This window comes from Limanda limanda, chromosome 6 (assembly GCF_963576545.1).
Source record: "Limanda limanda chromosome 6, fLimLim1.1, whole genome shotgun sequence".
Classification (NCBI taxonomy): Eukaryota; Metazoa; Chordata; class Actinopteri; order Pleuronectiformes; family Pleuronectidae; genus Limanda; species Limanda limanda.
The window spans coordinates 3,755,526-3,776,347 of NC_083641.1; the positions used below are offsets into that span (position 1 = coordinate 3,755,526).

Consider the following 20,822-nt stretch of genomic DNA (forward strand, 5'->3'; position numbering starts at 1 on the left):
TTCTCATTTTGTAATGTGTACACTACCTTCAAAGAATTAACAGAATGGAGTGAAAAACAAGTGTCCTTGCCCTCTACTCCAATAATTCAATACACTACATTTTACAGCCTTCTGTCATTGATAAGAGAAAATGATGACTCATGCATGTCTGTCATTTCAACTGCATTAATGAAGTTGTTAAATACTCACTAATGTAAATACATCAAAAAATCTGTTAGAACAGGTGACACACGTCATTTTATTTTCTTTATTTGGATGAGTCTGATTTATCAAAGAAAAACATTATTACGATTGTCAAGTGCAGAATTCCACTGGAAACATCTTGAAACTTTAATTAGTTATTTCTACAGAGTGTAGAAAGTACATTACACAGACAAACAGTGTGTATCATGTTTACTTTACATTGAAAGTGATATAACAAATGTCTTTAAAAAATCAGAATAACTAAATTTTCCAGTTGTGTTAGGTAATTATCTTTCTGAAGCATCAGTGGCTTGAGACAGTGTCCACTTATTTTAACAACCTCAGAAAGGTAAATCTATATCAATACACAGGTCTTTCCATATATTGGAATGTATAATGTGTTATGCTACAGATTTTATTTTGCTATTTCACAATATTGTACATACAACTGTAAAAGTGAGAGAAGCAAGGTAATATAAGACATTGCTCTGTGATCAGGCACAAATAATCCCAGTCCTTGCACATGATTTCCAAATCATCCCCCCCCCCCCCCCATAATGTTAGGAAATGGAAATCAAAATTCCCGTGAAGGCACACACTGCTGTAGCTTTAGTTTGTACGTGTTGCATCTCTCCGCACTGAGCAGAGAAAGACAGAAATAAAAAATATTTAAACCCTGAACTTTCGCACCATTCCCTGCACATCTCTTTAAACTTGTTCTGTCAATTTTAGAAAACAAAGTGTTCGCAGTAAGAGCAGGTTGTCTGCTGCAGAGCTGTGCAAACTCAAATGAATGAACAAGGAAGACGTCACTTTAGGTTTTACTGACATAATAAGAACTCAAGGGAACTGTGCGTCTTCATTTTAAAAATTACTACTAGTTAAAAACATATGAACAGATTTCCATTAATCCAACCAGTCTTCAAACAAGTCTGACTGTAGTGAAGATTATCTGTGTCTCTTAACCGATGCAGAATCAAAGAAGGCAGATGAACTGGTCAGCAGATCTGGAATCCAAGTGATCGTCTTTTCACAAAAACAAGGTTCGACTCCAACTGTTGTGGTCTCATTGTGTCGAGTCGATCCCCGTTGCTTCCTCAGAGCAGCAGTGCCAGGATTCACAGTGTTTGTTTCTCATCAGAGGAAGACTGAGTGCACTTCTACAGAAGTCCTGATGCTTGTAAGGATTACAGAGTGTCTGTGCGTGTGTGGCAGCTGTCACACACTCGGACTGGGTGGTCCCAGCCTCGGGAAGGCACAGCCCTGGTGTGTGTGGAGCAAGGTCCGCACACGCCTTGTCCGCATGCCCTGCAGTGGTGCTTGGACATGATCGGAGTGAAGCTTTTGGAGCACTGGTGACACTGGGTGATGTCCTGGTCTGGAACCCAGTAGTCTGGTCGGGCCACGTCTTTCATAAAACCTGAGGAGAGTAGATGTAACAGCAAATCATCATCAGATTTTTAGTAGGGTTTTTATGTAATAGAGAACAATATTTATATCCTATACATCCTGGAGCTGCGGTGAATCACTTTAAAGGAAACAAAGATTCATTAATGTTTATGGAGTAATTCCCCAACTAGCCATTTAATATCTGGATGATTGGATAGCGTCTGACCCGTTAAATGTATATTTATGGCATTAATTCCTTGTAGGTGTAGCATCAATTCAAAGCGTTCCCATGGTTCAGCTTGTCCACCTCATTCACCAGAATTTAGAGTCACCAAGGTAGGTACAATTAGAATTAGACGGATAACCTACGCTTGTTATTCGATTATTAACAATTAACCAACAAGATTAAAATGTTATATAATGGATGAGTGTCTTTCTCTCTTGCTCAGACACACATAAATCTAGTTGCTATGGTGGCCCAGTGGACCGTTATAACATCCACAATTCAGTTTGTAGCGTCTTGGACAGGAAAACGGCCGTCGAATGTTCTTCTTTTCCGCAGCCACGACAGGCATGCAGTCATTCTGATGAACATGAGAGTAAACTGGGTACATGTGGGGCAGTGGGCAATTACAATGAGCAACCATTAAAAACAGGCCAGGCTCACTCAATCCTCAGCAGACAGCTTTTCTTTCAGTTTTTATTCAGAATTGTCAACTGCTGGTGTAGAACACACAGATGATACCGATGTCCAAAGATTTTTTTTAACATTTAACTGTTCTCATCAGTCAAAATTCTTATAGTCTATATCAAATATTGGGTTTGTTGCAACATGGCTGTCATTGTCAAGATCAGAAGCACAGGTAGATGCAGTTGAAACATTATATGTTAAAATATAATTTCAGCTGGTGATTTCATTGGTGATACAATAGGCCAAATGTATAGGTCATGTTATTGGTGATGAGCAATATGACCAAAGAGAAAATGTGCAACTAGCTGCACATACATGATGTGTAATGGTAAATTGCAGCTGTACTCACAAAGTGGGTAATCGACCGCCGTGGTGACCATGTCCAGTGTAGACTGAGCCACTTCTGTGACCCTGCGAGCGATCAGACCTCGAGGCTCCACCTTGGACACTGAAGAAATAATTGTGTGTGTGAGAAACAGAGAGACACGTTTGCCAAAGCAGCAAAAACAATATCTACAGTGCAGATGTAATCAGGACACAATTATAAGACAGGAAATTACAGCGACCCTTTACCCTCTACTCTGCATCTAACATTAGAAATTCAAATCTAAAAGATGGACTTTTCACATTTTAAAGAACATTTAAAAAAGGGGAAAAGAGAAAATTCATTTAAGACGGGATGTCCGGCAAGTTTTTTGAGCTTGCTCTGTATTAATACAATAGTTATTTACCTGTGGGTAAAACTCAAAATTAATATCATACAACAATAAAATACAAAAACAACTAGAGCGACAACAGTTTGTGGATTGATCCATTAGTTGACTGGATGAAAAGGAATTAATAGAAAAAATTTCAAATAATCATTTAAGAAACTGTTCAAGCAAATATGGAAGAAATTCCCTCATTCCAGCTTCTAACATGAGGGAAATTGGTGTTTTTTCCTTGTTTTAGATCATAATAAATTACATATTTCAACTGTTGGGTGAATAGATACAATGTTTTCATCGGCATTTTTCACAGTTTTCTGATGTTCTCTAGACCAAATGATTGATCAGTTAATTGGGGGAGATTAATAAAAAAATTGTTGCCGCCCCCAAACCCTCTGCTAACCCACACGGTTTAATTGCTCTGCCTGATTACATCTGGGTGAAGTTAAATCTCTAAACGTTTTCCACCATTTTGCTATGGTTTCTCGGGTGCTCAATAACAGTGTGCAACGGCTAAAACAGACTGCGAGGTCCGTTTTCTCCTGTTTGGTGGGTGTGTCAGAGGTGTTGCCCAATCAGCGTTGAAGGGTTTATAAACCCAGCTGTATTAAATGGGCAGTGCACACGATGCATTCTCAAGTTCTCTACAAATAAAGAGTCTGTTTGGAATTTACATTAAGTGAAAATGTGGGAAAAAGCTACAACTGACAGCAAAAATAGAGATTGCAACAAGTGTATGTGGAAGCATTGATCACAGGTTTAAACCCATGTGATCTACCTCCGCATTTTCCTCCACTAGAATGGTCTTCTCAGCTGCTATAGCTGCAACTCTTGCGTATCACAACAGTCTTCAACGCAACACCTTTTACATCTAAATATACATCTTGCTAGGTTTTGTCTGGGCTCTGGTGGAAAATGGGTGGAACCATGATTGGAATTTATTACGTCACAAAACACTTAATACTCGTCAGTCAAATCCAGTTTGTCCACACCCACAAAGCTCTCATAGGTGAAAACACCTGCTTGGGTGGACGGAAGGACGCAGACACTTTAAGATGACAGTCATTTTAATGACTTACTTTTTATTTGCTGCTCAAGCTACATAATTGTTCTTCTATACAGAATTCATGGTTATAAAATGTAAAGAAACTATCAATTCTAGTTGCTGCATCAAAATTACAAAAACACAACTACATTAATACCTATCAATACTATATTGAAGAGAAACTTCTCTATAAGTTTTCAAATTGTAGATATTTAGCCTGATGCAAGTTCAGTGACTACATAATGTGACAAATGCCAGAATACTCCACATGTCTTACTTCAATTGTTGCTTATTCTGAGTATGACCTTATTCAGGTTAGGGTAAACAGAAAATGCTGTTTACATGGCAATGTATAATTCGGACCATTGTCTTAATCGAGCTAATATCAGATTATCGGTGTCCATGTAATCATGTCTCGTGTCTCACCCTGAGTGTTGACAGTGTCAGCCGGCCCTCCCTGGCGGTGGCAGGCCTTACACACCCTGACAGGACCATTACCCCAACCCCTCTCCGGCACCGGCATCCTATGGCTGGAGCAGGGGTGGCAGAAACCCTCTCCACAGGATCGACAGTGGTGCTTCCTCTCTGGCTCCTCAAACACCTTCTGACAGCCATGACAGGCCTGAGGAGCACGAGGAGAAGAGGAGAAGACGATGGAGAAAGGAAAGCCATGTTAATATCATCAACTCATATGCCTAGAGCAGGGGTTTTAATGTTTTTTTTCCCGAGGCACACTGAAGGACAAGCCAAAATCAACCAATAGTATGCAAACATGTGCTTGGTACTGGGAATGATTTCCTGTGAATGTAACTGCATTACAACAGGTTTGTTGTGTGTTCTGAGCTTGAGTTCATCCTACTCACTGTTATGTCTGTGTTGGGTCTCCAGTAGGGAGGAGCCACCTGGTCAGTGAGCCAGGCAGTGACAGCTTTGGTGGGGCCAGTGCTGTACTCGGACACCGACTGAATCATGTAGTTCATCCCGTCCATGACCCTCTGAGCAGCGTTCTGGTGGTTGGTCATGAATGTGTCCGACTGACAGAAAGAGAGGGGTGATTAAAAACGTGCCATCTTCTTTGGTGTTTTACAGCCTGCTTGTTAAGTGAATAGTCCTTCATTATTAACAAGCTAAAATTAAAACTATCTGTATGTAAATTGCTAGCTTCATTTTCCACATTTTTGTTAAATTGGAGCTGCAGGCTGAGACAGCAGTTCCCTACTCTGAAGGGGCGTGAATCCACTTCAGCAGCAGAGGAAGGACGTGTCTGTTCTTTATTCCACTTCACTCACCTTTTCATGTCAGGAAAATCATTTATTTCACTGACATTTGTTTTCAGATGACACAGATATATATATACATATACTGTATACATATTAATTGTTAAGATAAGAAAAAACTATTTGAGTATCAAGAAAGAACTGGATAAGGTGTCTCTGAATTAATATGATTAATATAACATTATGACTACGGCCTGATGAGAGAAAACCCCCACTGCCTCACCACTGCAACATCAACATAAGCCCTCCAGGACTTAAGGGAACATTCTGCTTTCACACAGTCAGCGTTCGTACACATGACTTATGAGCTGGAGTCCTGGAGGCAAGAGCTTTGCGTTCACACTATTTGACCAATCAGATGAAGCCCCAGCTCGCCATCAGCTACCCAGATTAACCGGTGACAGTTTGGTGGACTGTGAGTTTCGTTGCATGATGACTAAGGAAGACATAAGAACTCTATGTGCACAATTTTTTTTATTAACCACAAATCTCATCGTCACAATTTTGAACAATGTTATTGCATATCACTCATTATCCTCCTATTAAAGGAGATCAGTCAATCACTATGGTTTCATTCATTTTTACTGTAGATGGAAGCATAAAATCTTAGCATCAAATGTTTCAGTCTGGCCTCGAGGAATCTTAATGCATAAAAACTCCATAGTCTAATACATTAGATGCAACCAACTTTAATTACAGTACTCTTAATAAAAACCGACAGGATGTAACACCAAAGGATGAGTTACTTTCTTTGGTTGTAACAAACTTACATTTGGAGTCAACAAAAGTCAAAATTAATAAATCCCTGTATATTTCCACCTTCAAGTCAAACTTTAAAAGCTATTCCTGAAATATAAATGATCAAATCAAATTCAGAGTGTGTCTCTACTCACCCCCTCCCAGACGTGCTTGACCTCAGATCGCACCACACCGCTCTCAGGGTCCTGGTTTCCCAACCAGTACTGTCTGCTGCGGTAGATGACACCACAGCTAGCACACTCCAACACAAAACTGAGGGGGGCAGAGGGGGACAGTTGATTAGATTCACTTGTGCCAAGTCTGAACACCTGGACAACACACACACACACACCCACACACACCCACACACCCACACCCACACCCACACACACACCCACACACACACACACACACACACACACACACACACACACACACACACACACACACACTCACAGAAAACTAATATCAAGCAGCCAACTACTGTACTGTTCCTCCCCTCCCACAACCTATCAGATAAATCTATGTAATATCACCCCTGCCATTTCATTACATGTCCTCCCTCTTTCCCCTCCCACTCCCTCCATCCTCAATTAAAATTCTTCTAACCTTCCCCCCATAAATATATGTGTGTGTGTGTGTCGGTGTGCGTATTTACCCACCCTGACCAGGCATACTTCGCCAGTCCAAACCAAGGGTTGTCAGTGGAAGCTGATGTTTTGGGCATAACAATCACCTCTCGGCCTCCTTCATAGCACCGCTGGAGAGGCAACACACAGATCATGATAGAGAAAATAATCAAGTGTAAAGTGTCTTATTCTTTTGGAAGCTACAATGCAAATAATATCACAAAACACATCATATTTTTAACAGTTAAACTGGCATGATGATAGTAGAGTCAGGGTCATTCTTACTTTACAGATGAGGACCTTGTTGTTGAACTGGTGTGCATACTGGCAGAGCCCATCTGCCATGTGAGGGACCCTGTCTCTCAGATGGTTCATTCCATTTTTACAGCGAACGCTGGAGGCGTGAGAGAAAATCAAATATTTCAGACAACATGACAGACTTCAGATTTAGGTTTAGTAGAAGTCTGAATTATGACTCCATCAATCCAGAGCTGAATCCTTTCAGAAGCAGTGTTATGACTTCTCCCAGTCCCTGTCCTCTCATCATCAAGAAGAAAAACAAGTAGGGGACTTCCATGCCTCCACTCCAAAAACATGGAAAAGACATCAAGTTTTATGTGTCTCGATGGGGAGACAGTTAATATTCATAAGAGCAGGAATGACTTCCAATACTGTGATTCAGCCCGGGACTCAACTCAGGGACAACTACACAATTTCCATTGTCCATCTGGCAAGTAAAAACCTTTGACTGCTGAATAAGGACTCAGAGGAAGAGGGAAGTTGGCTAACTCAAGGATTTTTGTTTGGTTACACTGAAGCTGCTTTCACACATTTTGGCCAGGGTTTTTAGTCAGAATCTTTTAATTTATAGAGTGTAAGCATAAATAAAGATTTAAGGCCAAATCTGAGGACAATAAGCATCTGCTCAAAGTGTCTGCAGTGACTTACTTGCAGCTGAGACAAACAGCAGAGCAGGTGAAGTACTCATCTGGGAAGAATGAGTGCATGGTCATCTTGTCGTCAGAGAGCTCCCCACAGAAACGATCACTCAGGGCCTGCAGACGGAGCGAGCAAAGGTTTTTTCATCTCACTTTAAAAAATTGTAATCTTCACTTTTTGTCTATTTAGTACCAAAGGCTACCACGTACTTCCAGCGCGTGAAACACTATCCCAGGCTGGCGGGGGGAGCGGGTGTGAGTGTTCTTCACTTGCTGAGTGACAGCCTCCAGCAGAGTGTTGTAGTCAGTGGGAGGCGTGATGGTCTGGGTGCCTACATACTGCACCGAGCTGAAGGCTTGTGTCCCCAAGGTCAGGTCATGAAAACGCTTCTTGAGCAGCGTGTCGCCGTGGCCTGCCACCTTGGAGTCTTCAACAGCATAGCAAATGAAACAGATAAAAATACACATTTTTTTATAGGAAAATAATTGTACAACCAAGGTGTCATTTAATATATGTGTGCATTTATATATATATTTCCTTCTCCTACCATGACCCAGCAACTGAGTGTGCGTTGTCTCTTGGAAGATAATGACAGCAGGTCCAAGAGAAGAGAGGGGTACATCCAGACCACAGCGGCTGGACAGGGCCCTGAGCTCTGGGGTGAAATGCTTCAGGTAGGCTCCAGAGGCACTGCTCAGGAAATGGAACATGTCGTTGTGGAGGCGTTCAGCTCGTGTGCGATAGACTACAATATCAGACACTGCCAGTACCTGGAAGAGAGAAGAGTAGGTGAGTAAAGAAGTGAGACAAAGCACTTTAAGACATGATATCTGATAATTGTGTGAGGACAATAATAAAAAGAATAGCAGTAGTTGCTAAGTCCCCAAATTCACATCATATCTATAAAAACAAACACCCCTCTTAGACCACTGTGCTGAAACTACCAGCTTCCAATGGTATTAGAGCAACTATGAGCTGGGGAGCAGAAAACTGGGGATCTTGAAAGGCTAAAATGCAATATATTATCTATTAAGAAATTAAAGTAGCTGTAAAAATGGTTTTAAATATTCCCTTTAACTGTCTGAGTACAACACCCACTAGCAAAATTTGACATCCCCTTTCCCACTCAAATGAAAGACACCAATGTGAACTGAACAGTGATTGAAATGCACTGTGACTGAATTGTATTTACAATTTATTAGTTCATGTAAGGAGACCCAGCTATTCATTAATTACAACTGAACCAACCAGGGAGAGATAAAATTACCTTCAGCAGCAGCCTCATCCTCTGGTTCTGGTTGGCCGCAGCGCCTAACAAGCCTTCAGTGTCCAGGGCGACCAGGCTGAGGGTGGGGTCATAGGCGGCCCACACTCCCACTGTACAGGAGCTGGGAGACTTTGAGGTGTAAAACACACTGTTACCACCGAACAGAATATGGTTGAGGGTATGGGACTTGCCATCACCGGTGTTGCCAAAGATGGAGAGGACCTTGACGCCCGCAACATCCCCACACCCAAGTCTTTCCAAAAACTCTGACTCATCTCGGACCTGGAGGGAGAGAAGGGAGATCACCACGCAGAGCATGGATTACTAGGCTGTCACAACAAGATATCACTCACTGGTTCCTACGGATGGATGATATGGCCAAAAATCATATTAAGCTAAACATTTTCATATCAGTCTTTATAATATATATAATATATATAATGTTATTTATATAATAAATATAATTTATATAATAAAGTATCATAGTAGATATCACAATATTTTTTATTTTAATAGCCTTAGAGGGTTTAGGGGCATTTTAGCCATTATTGGTAGCACAGTGTAAGGACGAAATGGGGAGAGACTAATAGACATGTAGCAGAGGGCTGGGCCAGAAATTAACCTGCAGCCGCTGTATAGAGCTGCTTAAACTTAAAATGCTTAAACATTGTCATCCTGAGTGATGGTTTTAAACTAATTGTATAAGCAGAGAATGAGAAACACTTGATAAAAAGCAAAAACATATAACAAATCTGAGGGAGATTACATGCAATTCCCCCCCTCTGTGCTTACACAATGGATAATCATGATATTCTTACATATTTAACTTTTGTTAAATTATTATTGATGGAAATGATATTGTGATAATTATTTATATTAGGTTGGGTAATACAATAATTTGCATAATTAGTACAATATAATTTACAACAATAGCAATAGAACTAACTTTCATTATACAGTATATCAACATCCTGTTGATACATAGTGTAAGCCCAGTAAGGAGGAATAACACATAATTGATCGTCCCAGATTAGTGAATAAACACGTGGCATTTATCGTGACAATAATCGATATCGACGGATTAGAAACAGATGGTCTTGATACAGTGTTGGAGCCATGTTGTCCAGCCCAGTGTTGGTATTGTTTTACTGCCCAGCTGGTTCCGGTTCGCCTGCTGACTTCACTGAATCCAGGGGAAACCATATTGACTTTGTGTGGGCGATGCAGTCAAGGAGGACAACAAACCTCATCATACAACAATGTGTGTTATCTATTGACACTCGATGAAGAGAATAAATCTTTACATCGACGGCTGCGTCACATGGTGCTGAGTCTGCAGCTCTGAGGACAAACACTGAAGGAGAAGACTGACATGGCACTAAGAGCCCAGGACACTGAGACACGCCAGGCACTGTGGACTCCAGCTGGAGCAGCAGCCGGACCGGGCCTGTCCGCGGGTCAGATGCACTGACTCACCGGGGACATTCCCACTGAGACACCATAGGCTGCTCTGCCAGCTCCCTACGTGTGTCATAAACTCCTGTTAGCTTAACCATGTCTACCACAGTTGACGTAGCAGTATCTGGTAGTGAAGGGAAAAATGTCCCACGTCCACTTTCTTGAGTTGACAAAATGACGTTAGCTTTAGCCCGGTGTTTGTGAAGCTAGGCGGGCATGTGTCAGCACAGTTAGCATCAGTGACAACACACAGTTAGTGGCCTTCACCAGCCTGCGTGTTGTCTTCCTGCTCTTAGCCTCGCAGCTAATGCTCGGCTAGCTAACTTTACCTGCAGGTTCTCTTGGTCGTCCACCAGCAGGAAGCTCCCGGCCCCGCCTGACTCTGGTCGCTCCCCCGGCTTCTCCGGGCCGATACACAGACTCTCCATGTCCATCATCGGGGCCTCAGACATCGTCCCTCGGTCACTTGGAGCATGTTTGGGACGAGGGGAGGCAGAACCGAAAGTTCAACATGACTCCGTCTGTCAATCACAACAACAGAGCGTGGACCCGACGACGCTGTGGGAGGAGCCACGGACGTGACGTATAGACGCACGACGCGCCTCTGGGCTACGACACATCAGCACCACCTTGTGGCCAGAATTAGGCATAACACACAACCCGGAGTTGAGATCAGATATCATGGAATAAAAGACACAAAAAAAACATTACTTAAACATGTACGTAAATTATACATGTTTTCTGTGGTGGATTTTTCAAAGCTTGGATTGAAGCTGCAAGTTGTGCAAAATTCAAATCCGTGTTTGGGCTCCACCTTTAAATAAAGCTTGAAATTACACAGAGGCAAGTTTTATAAGAGCAAGTGGGTCCAAGTCCTAATCACAGCAATATTCAGGGAATCAATGTTTCCTTTTAACTGACAGAGGGTGTTTTATCTGAGCACTGCTGCTGTGTTAGAGCTGCTTGCTAATGTTCATTAAATATTTGTTAGTACTGATCTATAAATATCACATGTCACTGAAAGGTTTCACAGCGGCGCCACTGCTAACATGACATGGAGAAAGAGATTTCTATACTGATGCTCGGACAGTCCTGACTGAGCTACCCCACATATAATCAAATTCAACAAATCCCAACTTGAAATAACTAGTTCAACACATCCATGTGCACAAAAGCTACAGGCAGCCAGAGAAATGGGCTTGAATTAAAAGATGAAGGAAGGTACAAAGGAAGCATGCAGTAGTGGAGGGGTTTGGAAAGGGTCCTAGCTGCTCTCTGGGCTCTACCATGAGAGACAATTTGTCTGAAAGAATCAATTATAGGCCTACTCCCAACCCATCACCCCTGATTAATGAATAATTAAAGCTCCTCAGTGCAGGGCTACCTAGATAATATAAGATTAGCCATGCCACCATTTATGTAAGGTATTATTAACTTGTTAATAAAGGATAACAGCCCACAGGTTAATATAATAAGGTTTTCTAACTTTGCAATTGAACACCATATATGTTTTTTATGAAAATATTTTTTTTTTGAATGTGTTTTATTGGCTAATCTAGTTACTCTCCATAATATTCACCCAGCTTAAGTCATACCTGGCCAATGTGAAAATCTATATGAAAATAGACATAATTAACTTGTGAGTATGAGGTAACAGCCCACAATTCGACATTCCTGGTTTTGTATTGCATAATAGCTCATCATTAGACACTGCATGAGTAAAAGTTTTGTGAACATATTTGTTGTGTGTGTTTGTTGCCTAAACTTTTTATTCTCCATACACACAGACAAAGTCACATCTGACCAACATGGCACAAAACCTGCTCCAAAATCTTGATTTGCCCTGAAATAGACTTGACTAACTATTACTAACTAAGGGTAACAGCCCACTACTGCTATAGTTTTTCTAACTTTTGTATGATTGACCACATATTGCGTGATCCCTTAACTAGTTATTCTCCATAATACACACATAGGTAAAGTCATATCTGCCCAATAGTCCAGGTTTATTACACAACACCGGATGCCCTTCTGTGAAGGGAAATCTAAAGAAAGTATAAATATTGCATTCTCACTTAAATTTATAAATCACGAAGTGCATTCAACAATTTGCAACTCCCATGATGTGATGCAATTTCCAGGACCCCTCACTGCATAGACTGAAACCTGTCTCATATGGCAGCAGTGCACAAGAGGAGTCTGACAGACAGACAGACAGACACACAGACTGACAGACAGACCTGCAATCCAGCTTTGACACAACTGTAGACATTTCACTATATATTCGGGTCTTGGGGGATGGATCTACCCTCACAGGTCCAAGGCGGGACCGTGGTCCACTCACGCCGCTGTCCCCGCTGGTACTTGTAGTACCCACCTCCTCGGCATGTTCCATGTTGACATGCGTAAAAAACTACACTTCCCCCAAAGCTGTCACGGCGCGCTTCCGCCTCCCATTGGCTGCTCGCTCCAGCCGCAGCCCCAGAGAATGAATGAAATTGAAATAGCTGCTACATTACATGTACAATTCCGGGCTCTGCAGTGTTGCATTCTATCACACTGTATCAAAATGGCCACAGCGGTGCAGAACCCCCTCAAATCGTAAGTACAACGCGTTTTACTGAGCGTCTGCGCTTTGTGTGTTTGTGCATGCTGTCAGTGCACATTTAGCACCCTGAGAATGCCAGATAATTCTCAGCATGATTACCAGCGCATATACATGCAATGCACAGAGCAGAGATGGAGATGATAACGTCAGGGAATCAGCCGTGGACAAAAGTTATATTTAAAGCCGACGGGGGTTGGCTCCGGTCTCTTTGGATGGGGATCATTGTGCGCTCCGATGCTATTCATGTCTCCCTGAGCCAACAGCAGCAGCGTGTGTGCAGGGATATGGAGGAATGCTGGAGGTAGATTTGGGTGACCCGGTGTGTCCCTTGCCAGTGAAGCCAGCCAAGATCACGGTCAAAGCCAGGCAGGGAGAGACGGAGTGTAAGACTTCACTGTCCCTGTCTACACATTTTATATTTGGACACAGAGAAGCAGGGTAAACAGGTAGATTACCCAGTGCTCGGGTTTAGGCTGCAGCGTCACCTCTCCTGCCGGACCTCTCGGGAATATATAGGTTGAGGTAAATATGCTGGAATATTCCGTCACTTGCGTATATTTCTTCAGCCCCTATAATAAAGATTAGAATAAACCCCTGAATTGCATCTGGCGCTTTACGCGTATAACGCACATCTCAGCGGATATTTATCTCCGCCACGGGGTCTATTAACGGGTGGATTTCCCGTGAAGTTTTTCCTGTGATGATCCCCTTTGTGCGTTTTTTTTTTTGAGGGGGGTCCTTTTTTCGGAGACTGGTTTCAGTGGAATGCAGACGCCTGCTGCCCGCCTGGGCTCCTGTCCAAAAAGGTGGCTGATGGTGGTGCGTCTGTCAGCGGGTATTTACGCACGTCTAGCCGTGGAGGAGGATGAAGAAAACACACAATAGCTCCAATATAAACACACACAAACACGAGAGAGTTGGAGCCCAGTGAATATTCAGCTCAGCTTAGGCAGTTTGAAACAAAGAAAAGTCACAAGAGCTGTGAATAAAACAGGGGCGCACATCTGATGCTGGGCATGGTTTTACCTGAGCGGGGATAAAGACTGTCTGTGTGCGTGCTTGTGTGTGCTTGTGTGTGTGTGTGTGTGTGTGTGTGTGTGTGTGTGTGTGTGTGTGTGTGTGTGTCTGAGATGCAGACATAGGCGACATTTCGTGCAATTCCATGAACGACTGTCCTGTAGGTGTTTTGCAGAGCACTTGACAGGAGAGACAGGATTGCAATGGTAGTTACTCATCGGGCAACTGTGTGCTGATTGGCTGTGATGGTATTTTACTGTTTGCGCCAAATTAATTTTAGTCTTCAAGCACACATCTCAATACAACTCATAAAAAGTGGTAGATTGTCAATTGTAAGGTTTAATTACTGGACAGGCTGATAGTTGTATTATCTGACGATGGGACATGAATGGGCTGATGGAGGCTGCATATTGGAACCTCAGAGTACATAGCATCCTCTCCCCTCCTCTACCTCCACTTTCCTCCCCCCCCCCCCTCTTCCTCCTCCTCTCTAAGGGATGCTCAACCAAGCAGAGCCCAAGTGTGGCCTGATTGCTCCCAGGGGCCCTCACTGACACCATGTCAGTGGTTTAAATTGACTGATTTGCATGGATTTTATACCGGGACAATTTGAGAGAAGACATTTTGGCAGTGGCAGGAAGAGAACTCGACAGGGGGGAAGGAATAGAAAGTAAATAGTTTTTAAAAAATAGGCTCAGGGCCGATTTAAACAATTTAAATAGTTGTCTAACACAGATTTCTAAGTGCTCAGAAAGTTTGACAAAAGAGAACAAAATAAAAGAAGTCATAAAGGAAGCAGCCAAGTTGTCAGCTATGCAGTTTGAACCCTGCAGGGATGCTGGCATCCTCTGCCATTACTGCATCTGACTCTATGAGCAGAACTAAAGCTAAATGTATTTATCACACAAGGCCACAGAAATCAACAATGGCTTTATAAACTCCATCGTTATGCGCAGAGTGGTTTAACAAGGTTCCAGTTACCACACTGTGATGGGGCTTTAACATACGAATGTGCATGTCTACAAACTAACTCGCTGTTAGAGGCTTAGACAAATAAGGCGACCATACAGTAAAATGGGCCAAACGACTGGTCAAATTTGGTTGAGTATCGGCCCAGCATAAGGTGGCTGGCTGCACAGCAGAGACAGTGTCTGTTGTGTCCTTAAATGTCCTTAAACCTGGTTCAAGATCTGAAATCCATTATAATTAATTCAATGGATGTAAATTCTGTGGGAAGCTTTTACAATTGTTGCCCATTGCCCAGCCAAGTGTGTGTGTGTGTGTGTGCGTGTGTCTGTGTTTGTGGGTGTATTGGGCCTGCAGTGTGTGTGTGTGTGTGTGTGTGTGTGTGTGTGTGTGTGTGTGTGTGTGTCTGTTAGTGTGTGTGTGTAGTAAGTACAGTCGAGGGTTCATTTGTGTGCTGAAGCAAATCAGTGGAGGAGCGAGCATGCAGCTCCAGCCCCCAATCTACTGGGCATTTCCTTTTACCAGCCCTCACACGGTCTGTCTCTCTGCTGGATTAGAGACTCCTTTTAATCTCCCATTCTCTCCTTCTCCTCTACTTCTCTCTCCCTCTTATTTGCTCTCTGTCCTCCCATCACCCCTGCTACCCCATCTTTCACGTCCCCTCCCTGTGTCTTCCTCACCATCATCCTACATCCATCACTGTTTTTTTCTTCTGCATCTCCCTTTTGTTCAGCCATTTCCTCTCTGTCTCCCTCTCTCTTTCCTCATTTTCCTTATTTTCTTTCTCTGGTTTGAAGACATCTTAGGCCTCAGTGTTACCGACTGTCAACCCCCACCCTCCACCTTCCACCACACAACTGTGCATTGTCACAGCTTATATATTCAGAAATAACTATAGTACAGGAACATCTCAATGCATTTAGTTAGATCCCTTTAAATCTTGTTGGAAAGCTCATTCCTAACAGTTCCTTTGGAGGGATTTTCTCTAGATTTGGATTATCCGCTGACATAAAGTGTTTTTTGTCGACTGCTCCCACCAAATTATACCATCAGCTGCATAACAAAGTGTTGTTTTAGTTTCAAGGGTCACATGAAGACCCTGCCTCCAAATAGTGTGGTTCATTTTGGGTTTGCTTCCTGCTTGTGAAATAGATGACAAAATCAATAAAACTGGAAATATTTTAATCAACAATGTGCAATCAAATCAAATTGACAGCTAGAATCTCACATTATTACAATCAATTTCAACACGCAGGTGGCAGAATTAGTCACAATGGCAGTTGATTTTGCGTGTATGTGTAAGATATTACTTCCTCGTGCTGGTTATAGAGGCAGAGATGTAGATAATGGTGTGCTCTGGTATTGGCAGCAGTTGTGGCAGGGGCCTATATAATATTATTTTCTGTCCTGCCTGACTGAGCCAGGCTAAATGAGTTCCATGTAATAACCGGCTCTGTGTGCAAACAGCCTCGCGCCACAGCCTGTGCATCCATTTCCAGATCTTTCTCTCATTCTTTCAGTCTCCGCCTCTCATTCCCTCACTTGCTCATTTGTGTAGTATCACCCGTGTGGATGGGGACTCTCACACACACTAATACACACACAGACACACACACACACACACACACACCAGGGAACATACACACAGTTGCACTCCTTCGTTCACTTTCTTGCTCTCTGTATTTTTTCTCAATTTGTGGGAGTGAGCCTAAGGTCTGATGTTTTTAGGGGTATTTCTTTTTCCGAGTTATTCCTTTCATCATCCCTCTTATTTAGACTTTCTTTCTGTTTTACTTTGTCTTTTTTAAGACGACATTTCAAGAGAGACTGAGAGAGGAAGAAAAAGAGAGAGACATAGATAAGTATTTTTAGCTCTATGACCTATTTCTCCAGTGCTACCTAACTAACTGACAGTCAGCTCTACTGCTTTTGGGACCTTGCGTGATATCCAGCCAGGAATTTTGGAATTTGTAGTTCTGTTGGGGCTTGAACTTATAGTCCAAGTGCAAAGAATGGTAGACGCAGAGAATGAATCCTGTCCTCTTCCTCTTCCTCTTCCTCTTCCTCTTCCTCTTCCTCTTCCTCTTCCTCTTCCTCTTCCTCTTCCTCTTCTCCTCTCCTCTCCTCTCCTCTCCTCTCCTCTTCTCTCCTCTCCTCTCCTCTCCTCTCCTCTCCTCTCCTCTCCTCTCCTCTCCTCTCCTCTCCTCTCCTTTCCTTAGCATTATTTCCCCTCCCTTCTCTTGTCATTCCCCATTTATATTATTCCCAGTGTCATCGCGTGTCCAGTGGATCCCTATCAGGAGTTGTTGAGGGTGGAGTCAACACAATCCAATGGCTGCTCCCCTCTGCAGCACTTTAATAAGGATGCAGACTGGGGGGGAGCCGGATAAGAAAACACACAAAAACACACACATACACACACGCACACACACAGACACAGACACACACACACACACACACACACACACACACACACACACACACACACACACACACACACACACACACACACACACACACACACACACACACACACACACACACACACACACACACATACACATGCACTCACCATGCACATCCAGATACAGAGGTAGGGAATCCATCGCCATAATAAGAGGCCAAGTGCAGTGGTGATAAATCTCACCTGAAGGAGCTGTTCGGAGGCAGATTGCCTTACCCTGATGTACTGCCCTCAATACACACTGCAGCTAGCTATGGGCTATAAACACCCACACATATAGACCAGGATTGAATGCACACACAAATACAAATACTCAGCATGCATAAATGGGAATGTGAGTATGCATGAATAATAAGTACATGCGTTTGCATGCATATGTAGAAAACAACACAAACCGTAACCCACATATGGGTAACATGTACACAGACATGCACCAAGAGGCCCTATGATTCACAATTATATAGTGGACTCGAAGATAACCACACCAAGTGGACAACGAGAGAGGTACACACATGGGAAATGACACACAACTCTTCATTAAAGTCCCACATGTATGATTTGTTGCATAGCTCGGCCTCTGTCTGGCTCCCTCACTCATCTGCTCTCTGTCATATCGCTGCCATATCTCTGTCATATCTCTCGTCATGTTCAGGTAGACAAATGGTCAGTTGCCGACACACATGCACACACAGATGCGCAGATGCAGTGCTGTGACAGCGATTCAAGGAAACTGACGTTTCCCAGCTGGTAGTGTGGCAGACGTCCACTACTGCACAGACACTCCTGTCTGTCCATCTGTCTGTCTGTCACTGTCAAACCGAATATCGGGCCTCTTTGTCTTTCTGACTGACATGCACCCTGTCACACACACACACAGACACACACACACACAGACACACACACACACACACACACACACACACACACACACACACACACACACACACAAAGGTACCTGTTTTCATAAACAGACATAAAAGAATAAGAGCTGGACCACACACACACACAGACACACATGCTTAAAAAAATGTTATTTTTGTATGTATAAACATACATACACGTATATTAATCTGTATATACAAGTATATATGTGAATGTATATATGGAATCCCCATCACTGTATTTGTGCATATATATATATCCTCTTGCATATGCAGCCTGGGAATTTTCAGATGAACAGTAAATACGTTCATGCACACACAGAATGAGAAAAGAGAGAAAAAAGACAAATCATTTCGCATAGAGTGAGAGAGAGAGAGAGAGAGAGAGAGAGAGAGAGAGAGAGAGAGAGAGAGAGAGAGAGAGAGAGAGAGAGAGAATAAATTGAATTGCGGGTGGTGGGGATGGGGTGGAGGGGTGAGAGGGAGGAGGGGTGAAATGGTAAGGGTGATATTGCATAGTTTAATCTGTTGAGTTCAGCCATGGAAGGGCTGGGCTGGGGGAGGGGTGGAACAGTACAGTCGTAGGCCGCTTGATATTAGTTCTCTGTGTGCACACACAGACAAAGCTCCGTAGGCCAGACAACATTTGTGTGTGTTTATATGTGTGTGTCAGTGTGTGTGTGTGAGGAACTGCACAGATGGACAATGGTGGATGAGGCAGGTGTGTGGTCCAGGTGTACAGACATGAAGATGTAGGCACAAGTGTTTTGCAGGCTTAAAGTAACACCCCCACTACCCCGCACACACACACACACACACACACACACACACACACACACACACACACACACACACACACACACACACACACACACACACACACACACACACACACACACACACACACACACACACACACACACACACACACACACACGCACAGATGTAAAGGGCTAAACACTCCCATACAATCTAAACTCAGCCCTCCTGAAGCCATTTACATGTGGGATACTTCATTTCCTTCCAGTTTAATTACCTCATTCCACACAGTTGGAAACCACCATTGGAATGAAATCCTTTGCTGGCATCGACGATTTTTGTAATTGTGGTCCAATTTTTATGATTCCTCCGTTCTCGTCAGCTTTTCCAATGATTCAATTTCACCCCTAGGGGGAGCCCTTTGTTTCAGTATTAAGTGGAGAACCAGGTAATTGGTGTGGTTAATTGCACCTTTACCTTAAAACTGCCGCGGGCATTGTTTGTGTGTGTATGCACCAGTAGACTGTGACCCAGTGTGTGCTGAAGTGAACTGCGTCTGCTGGATGGGACTCAGACAATAGCTTAGCCAGGGTGGGCCTGGTGGGGTGGCTGTGCTCTTCAGGAAGACTGTATGCCAACTCCCTATCAGGAGTAAGAGTGTGTTTATTTGTGTGCGTGCATGTGTACACACAGCAGCTTCCTCAGTGTTTTGCTCCCTGCTGTTTGCTCAGTGCAGGCTGAGGCAGACAGCGTAGGCCAGGCTTTGGATTCACATACGCACACAAACACATAAACTACACTCTCATTCCGTTTCCTCATCTTGATTTACTAGGTGTCAGAGTATGTCTCTGGTTATATGTTCATAATATTGGTTGTTCATGTCAGTTGTGTATGCAGGGAAATCTTGGTGATATTTGTATATATGCATGCATAATATAGAACATCCTCTTTGCTTTGAATCTTGACAGCATGTGCATGCATTTTCTATCCCACATTTCTGTATGTGTGCTCATGTGTATAGGTGTCCTCTGTGTTGTTTCCATGCCCTTGCACAGTGCAGGCCTGTGTGATTGTCATTTCTGTCATGTCTGCCTGGACAGTTTTGGTAGTCAGCTCCAGTTTGTTGGAGAGCTGGCTCTGTGCCAGTTAATTACTAGTATTTCGCTCTGCGCTTGTGAGTCAGTGCACATCTCTGAGCCCAAACTATACTTGGAATAAACCAGAAATAGAAATAAATGTTGATAACATTATAGCAAAGGAAACTGAATGGAATAGTAGAGTTAGTTTTCATGCTGAATGAGAGGTATTTATTCACAGTGTGTTGACGTGGAATCAGGCTTTTGGCTTTCCTTCATCGGTGGTGTGGTTTGTCGTTTATCGGAGCCACTCTTTGTGGTCTGTGTTCTTAGCAACCTGCTTGGTTGGACCTCAGACCACAGAGCAGTGATTCAGTGAGTGTTACCCTCTCTACATGGAGGAAAATCCATTATAACACACACACACACACACACACACACACACACACACACACACACACACACACACACACACACACACACACACACACACACACACACACACACAGTTGGAATTATATGCAGTATGCAGTACACACTATGTACTTCAGCATGTGTGTATGTGTTAGAGAAGTCTTTAAGCAGTGTGTAAATGTGTATGAATGGTGAACACGATATGTTTATATGAGAGAATTGATCCGAATCTCAGAGTCTCTGTAGATGTGACTGTTGGTCAAATATGAAATATGACATGGACGATATGACAGCAAAATACACATAAAAAATCT

General features: G+C 43.0%; 2 protein-coding genes across 2 annotated transcripts in view; one reads left to right on the forward strand and one right to left on the reverse strand.

Annotated features, from left to right (window-relative positions):
* Positions 1–730: 730 nt before the first annotated feature.
* On the reverse strand, positions 731–10,849 carry si:ch211-11n16.2 (zinc finger FYVE domain-containing protein 1). Its single transcript, XM_061073237.1, has 12 exons — positions 10,653–10,849; positions 8,866–9,147; positions 8,146–8,368; positions 7,808–8,025; positions 7,608–7,714; positions 6,945–7,053; positions 6,693–6,790; positions 6,186–6,303; positions 4,879–5,049; positions 4,442–4,637; positions 2,613–2,711; positions 731–1,603 (listed from the first exon to the last, which is right to left on the reverse strand). Exons 1-12 carry the CDS (start codon positions 10,773–10,775, stop codon positions 1,371–1,373), a joined length of 1,977 nt encoding a protein of 658 aa, XP_060929220.1. The 5' UTR covers positions 10,776–10,849; the 3' UTR covers positions 731–1,370.
* Positions 10,850–12,716: 1,867 nt separating this feature from the next.
* dpf1 (double PHD fingers 1) overlaps positions 12,717–20,822 on the forward strand; it is a 40,691-nt gene continuing 32,585 nt past the window's right edge. Inside the window, 2 exon segments of the mRNA XM_061073559.1 lie at positions 12,717–12,737; positions 12,740–12,924. Of these exon segments, the coding sequence (XP_060929542.1) occupies positions 12,717–12,737; positions 12,740–12,924 (206 nt within the window).